Source organism: Scyliorhinus canicula, chromosome 4 (genome assembly GCF_902713615.1).
Source record: "Scyliorhinus canicula chromosome 4, sScyCan1.1, whole genome shotgun sequence".
NCBI classification, from domain to species: Eukaryota; Metazoa; Chordata; class Chondrichthyes; order Carcharhiniformes; family Scyliorhinidae; genus Scyliorhinus; species Scyliorhinus canicula.
This window is the reverse complement of record NC_052149.1, coordinates 83,546,873-83,559,128: the sequence shown is the minus strand read 5'-3', so window position 1 is coordinate 83,559,128 and position 12,256 is coordinate 83,546,873. Positions and strand designations below refer to the sequence as shown.

General features: G+C 44.5%; 1 protein-coding gene across 2 annotated transcripts in view; it reads left to right on the top strand.

Annotated features, from left to right (window-relative positions):
• The window catches only part of hmcn1 (hemicentin 1), a 677,622-nt gene that overhangs the window by 248,185 nt on the left and 417,181 nt on the right, over positions 1-12,256 (top strand). For both annotated transcript variants that reach the window (XM_038794621.1, XM_038794624.1), the window contains exons 15-17: positions 855-1,013; positions 2,115-2,309; positions 4,629-4,724. In XM_038794621.1, the coding sequence (XP_038650549.1) occupies positions 855-1,013; positions 2,115-2,309; positions 4,629-4,724 (450 nt within the window). The remainder of the gene's footprint in view (positions 1-854; positions 1,014-2,114; positions 2,310-4,628; positions 4,725-12,256) is intronic.

Here is a 12,256-nt window from a genome sequence, read left to right as displayed (position 1 = left end):
GAAACGTATAAAATTATGAAGAGAATAGATAGGATAGATGCAGGCAGGTTGTTTCCACTGGCAGGTGAAAGCAGAACTAGGGGACATAGCCTCAAAATAAGGGGAAGTAGAGTTAGGACTGAGTTTAGGAGGAACTTCTTCACCCAAAGGGTTGTGAATCTATGGAATTCCTTGCCCAGTGAAGCAGTAGAGGCACCTTCATTAAATGTTTTTAAGGTAAAGATGGATAGTTTTTTGAAGAATAAAGGGATTAAGGGTTATGGTGTTCGGGCCGGAAAGTGGAGCTGAGTCCACAAAAGATCAGCCATGATCTCATTAAATGGCGGAGCAGGTTCGAGGGGCCAGATGGCCTACTCCTGCTCCTAGTGCTTATGTTCTTATGTAAGAGTTCTATGATTCCACGTTATTATGAAAATATGACAGTTCTATATCTGTTTTAAGCAGTGGCAATTTTGACAGATTTGCTTGCCAGTTGGATGAAACGTTGGCCTCACTTTAATTGCCCAAATATTGTATTCATCTGTCCACGGAGATTTGTCAAATACTAGTGCTGGAGTCCTGCAGCCTGAGCTTTGCAACCTGCAACGATTGACTAGTATACGGCCAATTCTCCACTATCTTCCAGTGCTGGTTTAATTAATGGGAGACATATGCTAACTATACAGCAGATAGAGTTTAATTATTCTTTGCGGAAAGAGGCTCCTCACTGTCGTCCAGGTAAGGAAGTGCAAAATGCTAATGACGCAATTGCATTAGTGTGTCCAAAAAAGGTTGAAAATAGTGGGTGATGTTTCTATGCCTGTTCTGTATTTATTTGTTTCTATTTTTTTAACCTATGTTTTCTATGACTTCAGGTGACCTTGAGCTGAGTCCTTCCAATTTTCTGAGCATTGATGCTCATCAAGGTATTCTGAAGATTCAGGGAACCCAAGATCTGGATGCGGGAGACTATACTTGCGTAGCCATAAATGATGCAGGAAGAGCATCTGGTCAGGTCACATTGGATGTTGGCTGTAGGTTTCTATAACAATTCATTATTTACTTTGAGGTTTTGGTGTTGCCATACTGCGAGCAATTTTGTTTTCTTCCTCCTACTTTCACCTGTACTGATTTAAATTTTCAAAGATTATTTCCTGACAGCTATTCTTTCCATCCGTCACCCAAGAATATGTTTCCCACTGCTTGCTTGCAATGGGCTCCAATGATATTCAAACTAGCATGCACAATTTTTGTGTCGGCAGTGAAGCATCAAACCCTGAAATTTTATGAAAAACCCACTTTTCCAAAGAATATTGTCCAGTATGAAAAAAGCAACCTCACATCTGGAAGAAAGCAACCCCGAAAGTAAACTAGATTCTAGAACCACCACAGTTTATGTTGAGAGTAAAGATACTTGAGAGTGTTTACATGAAAAATATGTGCTGTAAGTTTTGCAAATTAACATTGGCATTTGATTGTATGAATGGAAATGAGCATATTTGCATTCATCATTTTAAAACAAATGGAGGCTTTGAAATGACTAGGCCTCGCGAGGGTAGAAGGCTAATTTCTGAATTGGGGGGGGGGGGGGCTGGTTATGCTGGAATTGGCTATGCTGAAGGGGTGGACCTTTGTCATACTGCAATTTGAGTAGTAGTGTTGTAGCAACAGGCCAGCTTAGCAGCTTAAGATCACAACTAGACTTCACACAGCCATAGGGGAGGTATTAGTTGCAAAAGGAGATACATGAACGAGAAAAGGTCATCTGGTTCATCAGATCTTATTCTTCTCAGTATACCATCCGTTTTCATTAGAACATCCTGAATATTTATAACAAACTGTAAATATTCGTCGCACCTCTGTCTCATCATGAGCAATGCCAAGGGTGATTCTCAAGTAGTTCCTTACTAACATAAAGTCGATTTTATTGAAAAGCATTATTACAGTGCTTACATACGATACCATCAGAACAAAAATTACATTCATCCCTCCTGGCGAGTCTGTATATATGGGGGAAGAATGCATGTGAAATACTTTTTATCAGGTTAACACTGGCCCTTCACTTTTACTGATCATTTTCTGTGTGAATAGTCATACACTCATTAAATTTAACTAGGTAACATCTTTTTCCACAGCGTCTCCTGTATTCTCACAATCCCCACTGGATATTTCAGCGGACATTGGTTCAAACCTGACCCTGCCTTGCCAGGCGCAGGGTTACCCTAAACCACGAATCAGTTGGCAGCGGTTGGATGGCGAGTCCATCTTCTCTAGACACACGGGAATCAGCTCAGTGTCTCAGCTGAGAATAGGAAGTCTTTTCTTCAATAGTAAGTCGCTTAAAGTTGTTGCATGTTACCTCTAAATATTTTCTGAACTGTTAAATCTGTCCATATAAACAGAAAAACAGTGCATATGTGAAATCCTGAATAACTCACTCTAACAATTTTCTTTTAAGGATGAAATGCTTAACATAAGCAAAGATAGAATTATCCATTTTTTACCTGTGCCATCAGCTGAAACAAAACCCTAATTAATGTTACAAGCGTCTTTGTAAGTTGAAGCTCCATAGTCAATAGTTTCGACCCTAAATATGTTAAACCCTGAAGACTTACTAAATCAGAATTAAACGCAGTCTGCTGAGTAGGTCCTCGGATCTTCTGTGTTATTACCCTTTTATATCCTCAAATTCTATTCGGACCCCAAGAATTAGTGATAATGGTGCTTAATTGTACTTCATATTTATGTTTTTCTTCGCTTATTTGATTATTCTAAACTAGTAAGATTTTTAATTGTGAAAATTATTGTTCAAATAATGTGTTAAACTTGAGGAGTTGGTCTATTTGGAAAACACCTCTATAGTACTATCATTCTATTCTATATTTTATGGGCGCTAATTTTGACAGCCATAAACATTTCGGTGCCTCCATCCTGCAGCTAGTATATTAACTATCAATGTACTTTGAGGAAATCAACAAATTTAGTACTGGCTGTGATTTCCAGTGGCTCATGCGATGTTGTGCAAGCTAAGATCTGTGTTCTAAGATAGCCTATCTTGTTTTACATACATAAACAATTCTGTTATTGAATTAGATTCACACATTTCAGAATAAAGAGAGGATGTTATTTAAATTCCCAATGAAATTATGGTTTAAATTTTCTTGGCCATGTGGTGGCAGGCTTGAAGGCCCAGGGATGTATGAACATTTTGTAAGTTTCAATTATATCCTGCCCACCTGATCATCTATCTTATTGACTGTATTATTACAATGTAATGATTTGATGCCTGCACTTGTGTGTGTGTGTGTGTGTGTGTATGTTAATGAATGTTAAAGTACTAGTTATTAGTTGTGTTGATCTTAGAAGTAAAGGGGGAGAAATGTTATGTATGTGGGTTACTGTAGTTGTGTGCTATGTCTCTTTAAGAACTGGGTCACGTGACGTGTGGCATCATCGGGTATTCCACGGGCTTTTGCCCTTTGTCTAGTACCAGCATTTGTACAGTGAAGACCTATTTACTAAACCTCTGTTACTGTTGCTTTAAACCCATGTGCATCTGCAATCTATTTATTTAGTACTGTTAGTCTAAAGATATAAGAATCGCCTCTCATTCTTCTAAACTCTGGAGAATACAGGCCCAGTCTCCTCAATCTCTCCTCATAGAATCATAGAATCCCTACTGTGCAGAGGGGCAGAGGGAGGCTATTTGGCCCATCGAGTCTACACCGACCCTCTGAAAGAGCACCCAACCTAGACTCATCCCTGTCCCTGTAACCCCATAACTCCACCTAACCTTTTGGATGCTAAGGGACAATTTAGAATGGTCAGTCCACCTAACCAGCACAACTCAGGACTGTGGGAGGAAACCGGACCCACGCAGTCACAAAAATAATGTGGAAACTCGTCATAGACAGTCACGCAAGGTTAGAATTGAACCTGGGTCCCAGGTGCTGTGAGACAGCTGTGCTTGTCACTGTGTCGCCCCCCCGATCCTAGGCTCCCGACAAGTACAAGCATGGAACTCCCATTCAGTCCTGACATTGGGATATGTATGTAGTCAGGTTAGTGAAGGGTTAATAATTACATCTCTCTGTAAATCAAACACTAGAGGGCACTATCACTTCTCTGTATTTAAGTCAGTGCCTGAGGGAATTCTGGGAGTAGCATAAGGAGAAAGCAAGGTGACAGCATTAGAAGAAGATTAGAGTAGATATGTTAGAATAGAATATATTAGAATAGAATAGAATCGAATAGAGTTAACAGGAGGTTAGATCATAGTGTAGTTAGTGACTATTTAGATTATTGAGTACTGTAGGACAGATTCAATATCACTTAATTATTATCTGTAGCTCAGTAGAGTTTGCGAACTTCATTTAGTTAGTAGTGTAATAATAAATTAGTTTTTTTTCAATCTTTTGATTGGTATATTCTTTGTCAACACTGCATCGGATCATTCTGAAAGAAAGGACAAAGAATACAATATATTACCAAGCACGTTAATATAACAATCGGGATCCTGAATCCTATGGCAAAAGCCAGGCCAGAGTGTCAGAACTATAAATGTTGGAAGTAAATTTTGTTCTTGCCTCCATTTATATAAATTAGTAGAATTTAGTTAATTAACAACATGTAAATCCCTATTGTTTCAGATCTGTGGGTGGATGATGAAGGCACATACATCTGTGAAGCAGAAAACCAGTTTGGAAAGGTTCAGGCTCAAGCCTCAGTAACAGTCACAGGACTTGGTAAGTGTTCAAGTAGTGGTAAGAAACCAGTTGTTGGCTGGGTTAGAGGTCACATCTTATAAAAGGTACTCAATCATTGGGAAATGAAAGGGTGGTCAATGTGGCCCACATCTGATTTTTAGTCACCTAAGAAGGTTGGAATGGAACTTTCTGGATATTTTTAGAATAGATTCTATCGTAGAATGTACTGTACAGAAGGAGGGCATTCGGCCCATCGAGTCTGCAGCAGCCCTTGGGGACACCCACCTTGTCCCCATAACTCAGTAACATCATCTAATCTTTTGGACACTAAGGGGCACTTTAGCATGGCCAATCCACCTAACCTGCACATCTTGGGACTGAGGGAGGAAACCGGAGCACCCGGACGAAACCCACGCAGAGACAGGAAGAACGTGCAAACTTCACACACAGGCCGGAATTGAACCTGGGACCCTGGAGCTGTGAGACAGCAGTGCTAACCGCTGTGCCACCATGCAGCCCGTGCCCAATTATGTAATGACCGTGAGCTTTTATGATTTTTTTATTGCTTTTCCTGAGAGATTGACTATTGTTGGGTAGGCATATCTGTTTATGGTGCCTTGATGAACCAGATGATCTTTTCTTTATGTTTGTATGTTTGTAAAATAATCAGCTGAAAACTGCATACTCAATGGGTGGGATTCTCCGGTTGCGTCACCCAGGGATCAAAGAATTCCACCCGAGGTCAATGGACTTCTCCATTGTCCGTGCCTCGTCCGCAATATTCTTGTGGCGGCCGGGGGTGGGGGGGGGATTCAGTCCAGTATCTGCTATCAGATTTTAGTAATCAAGAGTACTAATTTCCAGTGAGGTACAGAGATTTGACAGACAAGCACATCGGGATATTAAAATTTGTCTGGTAGTGATACTTTTAAAATATCTATGGTTTATTCCAAACAACCTCGACAAATCACATAGCATCATCAAAACATAGCACATATAGTTTATTCAATTTTCCCCCTTTTGATTCTCTCCCCCCACCGCCCCCCCCCCCCCCCCCCCCACCACCCCGCAACAAACAAATCCTCAAACATGGATAGAAGCCTTCACTGTACTACAAACCCCTCCTCTGAACCCCTGAGAGCAAATCGTATTTTCTCCAACCTGAGGAACTCATCCCCCCATGACCCCCACCCACACCGTGATCCCTGGTGGCGCTGCCGACCTCCAACTCTGGCGCCGGGCAATCAGAGAGGCGAAGGCCATGACATTGGCTCCCTTCCCCTCCTGCTCACCCGGCACCTCTGACACCCCAGGGCTCCCCATCATAGGGTCCGGTTTAAACTTCACCCCCACAATCCTTGACAGACTCTCATACCCCGCCTCCCAGAGGCTGTCCAATTTTGTACACCCCCAAGACATGTGGGAATGGTTCCCCGGCCCCCCCTCACACATCCCTCGCACTCGTCCACCACTCTTGGGAAGAACCTACTAATCTGAGTTATATGGGCCCGATGCACCACCTTGAACTGTATAAGGCATGTCCTTGCACAGGAGCAGTTTGAGTTGACCTGGTGCATTACTTTGCTCCAAACTCCTCCCCTTACTTCCACTTAATCCCTTTCACTAAGGCTGCTCCCTACTCCCCCAACCACCCATATATATCCCCAATCCTTCCGTTTCCCCCCCCCCCCCCCCCAGAGATCCGGAAGCAACAACCTCGCCAGCAGCATGGACTCTGGCACCTGGAGAAATGAGGGCAGTACCTTCTATGCAAAATCCCGCACCTGCCAATACCAAAACTCACTCCCTCTTGGGAACTCGAGTTTAAAGTGCCTCCTCAGCTGATTCAGCCCCCCCATCCTGCCTCTGCCTTTGCAACAGGGCCCTATTAACCCTCGGCGTTCTGCCGGCCCAAACAAACTCCAATATCAATTTGTGTACCCTCTGAAAAAAGGCTTTCGGGAGAAAGATTGAGAGGGACTGAAATAAACACAAATAGCACTTCATTTTTACCACCTACACCCTCCCTGCCAGAGTCAAATGCAGAGCATCCCACCTTTTAAAATTCCTTCCAAACTTCTCTACCAAGCCTGTCAGGTTCCACTTGTGCATAAAGTCTTGGAGAGGATTATAAAAGATACGATTTATAATCATCTAGATAGGAATAATATGATTAGGGATAGTCAGCATGGTTTTGTGAAGGGTAGGTCATGCCTCACAAACCTTATCGAGTTCTTTGAGAAGGTGACTGAACAGGTAGACGAGGGTAGAGCAGTTGATGTGGTGTATATGGATTTCAGTAAAGCGTTTGATAAGGTCCCCCATGGTCGGCTATTGCAGAAAATACGGAGGCTGGGGATTGAGGGTGATTTAGAGATGTGGATCAGAAATTGGCTAGTTGAAAGAAGACAGAGAGTGGTAGTTGATGGGAAATGTTCAGAATGGAGTTCAGTTACGAGTGGCATACCACAAGGATCTGTTCTGGGGCCGTTGCTGTTTCTCATTTTTATAAATGACCTAGAGGAGGGCGCAGAAGGTTGGGTGAGTAAATTTGCAGACGACACTAAAGTCGGTGGAGTTGTAGACAGTGCGGAAGGATGTTGCAGGTTACAGAGGGACATAGATAAGCTGCAGAGCTGGGCTGAGAGGTGGCAAATGGAGTTTAATGTGGAGAAGTGTGAGGTGATTCACTTTGGAAAGAATAACAGGAATGCGGAATATTTGGCTAATGGTAAAATTCTTGGTAGTGTGGATGAGCAGAGGGATCTCGGGGTCCATGTACATAGATCCCTGAAAGTTGCCACCCAGGTTGATAGGGTAATGAAGAAGGCCTATGGTGTGTTGGCCTTTATTGGTAGAGGGATTGAGTTCCGGAGCCATGAGGTCATGTTGCAGTTGTACAAAACTCTAGTACGGCCGCATTTGGAGTATTGCGTACAGTTCTGGTCGCCTCATTATAGGAAGGACGTGGAAGCTTTGGAACGGGTGCAAAGGAGATTTACCAGGATGTTGCCTGGTATGGAGGGAAAATCTTATGAGGAAAGGCTGATGGACTTGAGGTTGTTTTCATTAGAGAGAAGAAGGTTAAGAAGTGACTTAATAGAGGCATATAAAATGATAAGAGGGTTAGATAGGGTGGACAGCGAGAGCCTTCTCCCGCGGATGGAGGTGGCTAGCACGAGGGGACATAACCTTAAATTGAGGGGTAATAGATATAGGACAGAGGTCAGAGGTGGGTTTTTTACGCAAAGAGTGGTGAGGCCGTGGAATGCCCTACCTGCAACAGTAGTGAACTTGCCAACATTGAGGGCATTTAAAAGTTTATTGGATAAGCATATGGATGATAAGGGCATAGTGTAGGTTAGATGGCCTTTAGTTTTTTTCCATGTCGGTGCAACATCGAGGGCCGAAGGGCCTGTACTGCGCTGTATCGTTCTATGTTCTATGTTCTATAGTGGCCCAATCATGTGTCACCTGAATCCCAAAATAAAGGAATCTGACCCCCGCCACATTAAAGGGCAAGGCCCCCAAGTTCGCCCTCTTCACCGAAGCATTAAAAGACCTCACTTTTCCCAACATTCAATTTGTACCCTGAAAAGGCCTCAAATTTCCCCAACAGGTCCATGATCCTCCTCATACTCTCCAACAGGTTCGCCACAAACAACTATAAATCATCGGCATACATCGACACCCTGTGCTCCCTACCACCCCTCCCAATCCCCTGTCACTCAGTGGAGGCAGTCAAAGTTATCGGCAGGGGCTCAATTGCCGGCAGAAACGACAATGGCAAGTGTGGACATGCCTGTCTCATCGCCTTATGCAACCCAAAATATCCCAAATTCATCTCATTTGTCCTTGCGCTAGCTATGGGGTTCAGGCACAATAGTCGCACCTACGCCACAAATTTCAGCCCAAACCCAAACCTCCCAAGGATTTCAAACAGGTATTGTCACTCTATTCTATAAAACAGCTTCTCCGCATCCACTGACATTGTCACCTCCGGCTCCCGCCCCTCCGAGGGGGTCATCGGTACGTTTAACAACGTCCTGATATTATTGGAGAGCTGCCTCCCCTTCATGGACCCCATCTGATCTTCTGAGTTCACCTCCGGCACACACACGCACCCGCACACACGCACACCTCTGCTACAAACGTCATATAAAACGTCACTGGGAAGCTGTCCAGCGGTGGCCAGGTACAGTCCTGTGCAGCCCTCAATATAAGGCCTTGAATACCTCATTGATTCTCACCAGCTCCAACGCTACCTCTTTCCCTACCGCCTTCACTGGCACAATTTCCCTCGACACTGCGTATTGCACTTTGACCCACCATAGCTGCCCCACTGCCTTCCCTTCTTCAACCGATTAAATTGTCTCTGCAGCTTCTTTCCTGTAGTAACTAGTAGCTCCCTAGTTCAGGCCCCAGAACATCTCTTATCCACCTCTAATCTCTTCCATCAACCTTCATCTCCCCTCCCTCTCCGTCTTATATCTGTGGGCCTCAAATGAAATGACTCGTCCCCCCACCCCCGCCTTGAAACCTCCCACAATATGGCCACCGAGACAGCCCCATTTGGATTAAGCTCCATGTAGTTCTTGATCCGCCCCATCACCTTACTGTATAACTCCTTATCCACCAACAGCGCCGGATTGAATCCACCCTCCCTTATCCACCAACAGCGCCGGATTGAATCCCCCCTCCCTTATCCACCAACAGCGCCGGATTGAATCCCCCCACCCCCAGCCTCTGTGCATGCCCCGACCGAAGCCGAACATCTAAGAAATGTGGAGTGAGGTCCAAGATCACGATTCCCGCATATTCTGCTGCCACCACCCTCGGTAAAACTGGCTTGGCCATGACAAAAAAGTCGATACAGGAATATGCCCGTTGAGTACTCCATCTCCCTGTGTGCATAAACCTCTAAGGGTCCACCATCTCCATCTGCTCCGTAAATGCCCCCAACTCCCTCACCATTCCAGACCGCCACCTTGGCTTTGAACTTGACCTGTCCATCCTCGGCTTCAGTGCACAATTAAAATCCCTACCCATAATCAATTGGTAAGAGTTGAGGTCCTCACAAACTCAACATCATCTCAATTGGGTACATACAGATTCACCAGCACGACCAGCACTCCTGCTAACACCCCACTCACTATCACAAACCTACCCTCCCTGGATCCCGCACCTCTCTTTCACCACAAACCCTGTTTTCTTGCTGCAAAAGACTGTCCCACCCACCCCTTCCGCAGCCGCACTTGGTCCTTCAACCGCAAGTACGTCTCCTGCAGGAAAATCATCTCTGCCCTTAAACTTTTTAGGTGTGCGAACGAGACTGTTTGCCTGGCCTATTCAGCCCACGGACATTCCACATCAGAAACCTTACTGGAGGCTTCTGTCTTCCCGCTCCCATCGGATCCACCATTGTCACCCAACCTGGCCTCTATCCAGCCCTCCCTGTCCACACTCAACTCTGTCCACCATACCAATCATATCCATCATATCAACTGGCTACTGCCAGTTACAAACAGGTACCGCAAGCATAGGGCATACAAATTTCCTCAAACAAACAAGAGAACTCGTGAAGCTATACTGTATATAACTGGTACAAATGTCCACCCTTCAGATCTCCCCAACCTATGCTTCTTGACGAAGTCATTCGCCACCTCCAGGTCCCAAAATAATATTCCAGGCCCTCAAATGATACCCATAGTTTAGCCAGGTCCAGCACCCCAAAACAGATCTTGTGCCGATATAGCGCCACATGGCCTTATTGAACCCCTCTCGTCTCTTGGCCAGATCAGCACCAATGTCTTGGTATATCCGGACCCAGCTTCCTTCCCAGCTGCAGTCACGACTGGTGATATCATGGTTGTGTTGTAATTCACCGACTGACCACTAGGAGTCTCATTCGTATATAAGTGAATGTTAGAGTCAGGTTACCTCAGATTGCCTGGAGAGCTGGAAGAGAGAGTTTGCCTTTGCATTTTAATACTGTTATTCACCTGTTGTTTTGTATATAGTTGACCCACAGTTCATGTTAATAAATCATTTGTAGATCTAGCGACAAGTGTTCTTGTAATATAAATCAGCCCATCCGACAAGAACATTACAAAGACTTGCCCTGACCCACCTCAAAATCTTTTCTTCCTCCTGAAACCTGTGCATACGCAGAATCACTGCCTGCGGCGGCTCACCCGCTCTTGGCTTCTGCTTCAAGGAACTGTGGGTCCAGTACACCACCTGGGCCTTGTTAAGGACCTTCTCCACCAACTTCGCAAACACCTTCACAACATAACTTGTGGCACTTGTCCCTTCAACTCCCTCCAGCTGGCCCACAATATGCAAATGTTGCCACCGGGATCGATTCTTTTGTTCCTCCACCTTTGCCCACAGCATCTGGCAAATGTCCACCAGGATTGCCATCTCCTCTTTCAACAATATCGTTTGGTCGCTCTGGGCATTCACCACCTTCTTCACCTCTTGGATCATTGCTCCTTGTGTCTCCAAGCGCTTCTCCACCCGATCCAAGGTCCTGTGAAGATGTGCAACTGCCCCCTCAATCGCCTTTGACTAGTCCCCCTGCATTTCCTTCCATTGCTGCCGAAATTCCTGCTTGATGAAGCCCATCAACTGATCCAATGGCAACTTTGCCATTGCTGACGACCCTTCCCCCTATGCCCTCTTCTCAGCTTGTGCTGTGCCACAAGTCCCCTCCAACTCTTGGTGCAGAACTCTGACCGTCTTTAACCGGGCCTGAAATCCCATTGACATCCCAATCCGTGAGACAACTGATCATCTTCCACGCACCTCACAACTTTCCACCAAAGTCCCCCCAAAAATCAGGTAGAAAGCCCCAAAGTCAACGCCTACTGGCAGGAGCTTCGCTGTGTGCGACCGATCACACCATGTCTGCCACCAGAGGTCAGCACTAATAATGATACTTAAGTCATTATCTTTTTTTAAAGAAAAAGTTAAGTGATGCCAAGCTTTGAAAAGCCTAATAATTGTAGGAAAAATGAGATACTGAAGGAGGTAAGGGTTTCCCCTCCTCCAGCAATTTTGTGTATATTCTGTCCCTTCCTTGGCTTCATTCATTTACACTCTACACTTGGAATTTCCTCTCTAAAACTCTTTGCTTATCTAACCACCTTCCTGCTTTAAGACCATCCTTAAGACTCGGCTCTGATCAAGCTTTTGGTTACTTAATATGCCTTTCTTTAACTTAGCATCCGATCTTTGCTCATGGCTCATGAAAACGTCTTGGGGCATTTTTATGTGTTAAAGATGCTGTTTGTATGTTGCGGCATTCGTTTCAGACTTGATATTTGCAAAAATAGTGTAATTTTTTAAAAACTCCTTTTGTATTTAAATTTCATTGACAGCAGAGTTATAATCATATGAAAACCATGATAACACTAAAAAAAATACATACGCATATAAAGATAGAAAACTTTGGATAAACTCAGTAGGTCTGGCAGTATAGTCCCACTGTACAGAAGAGGTTCTTCAGCCCTTCACGTGTACACCGACCAAACTGCTCTAACCCTGCACTAATTCCACTTTCCAGCACC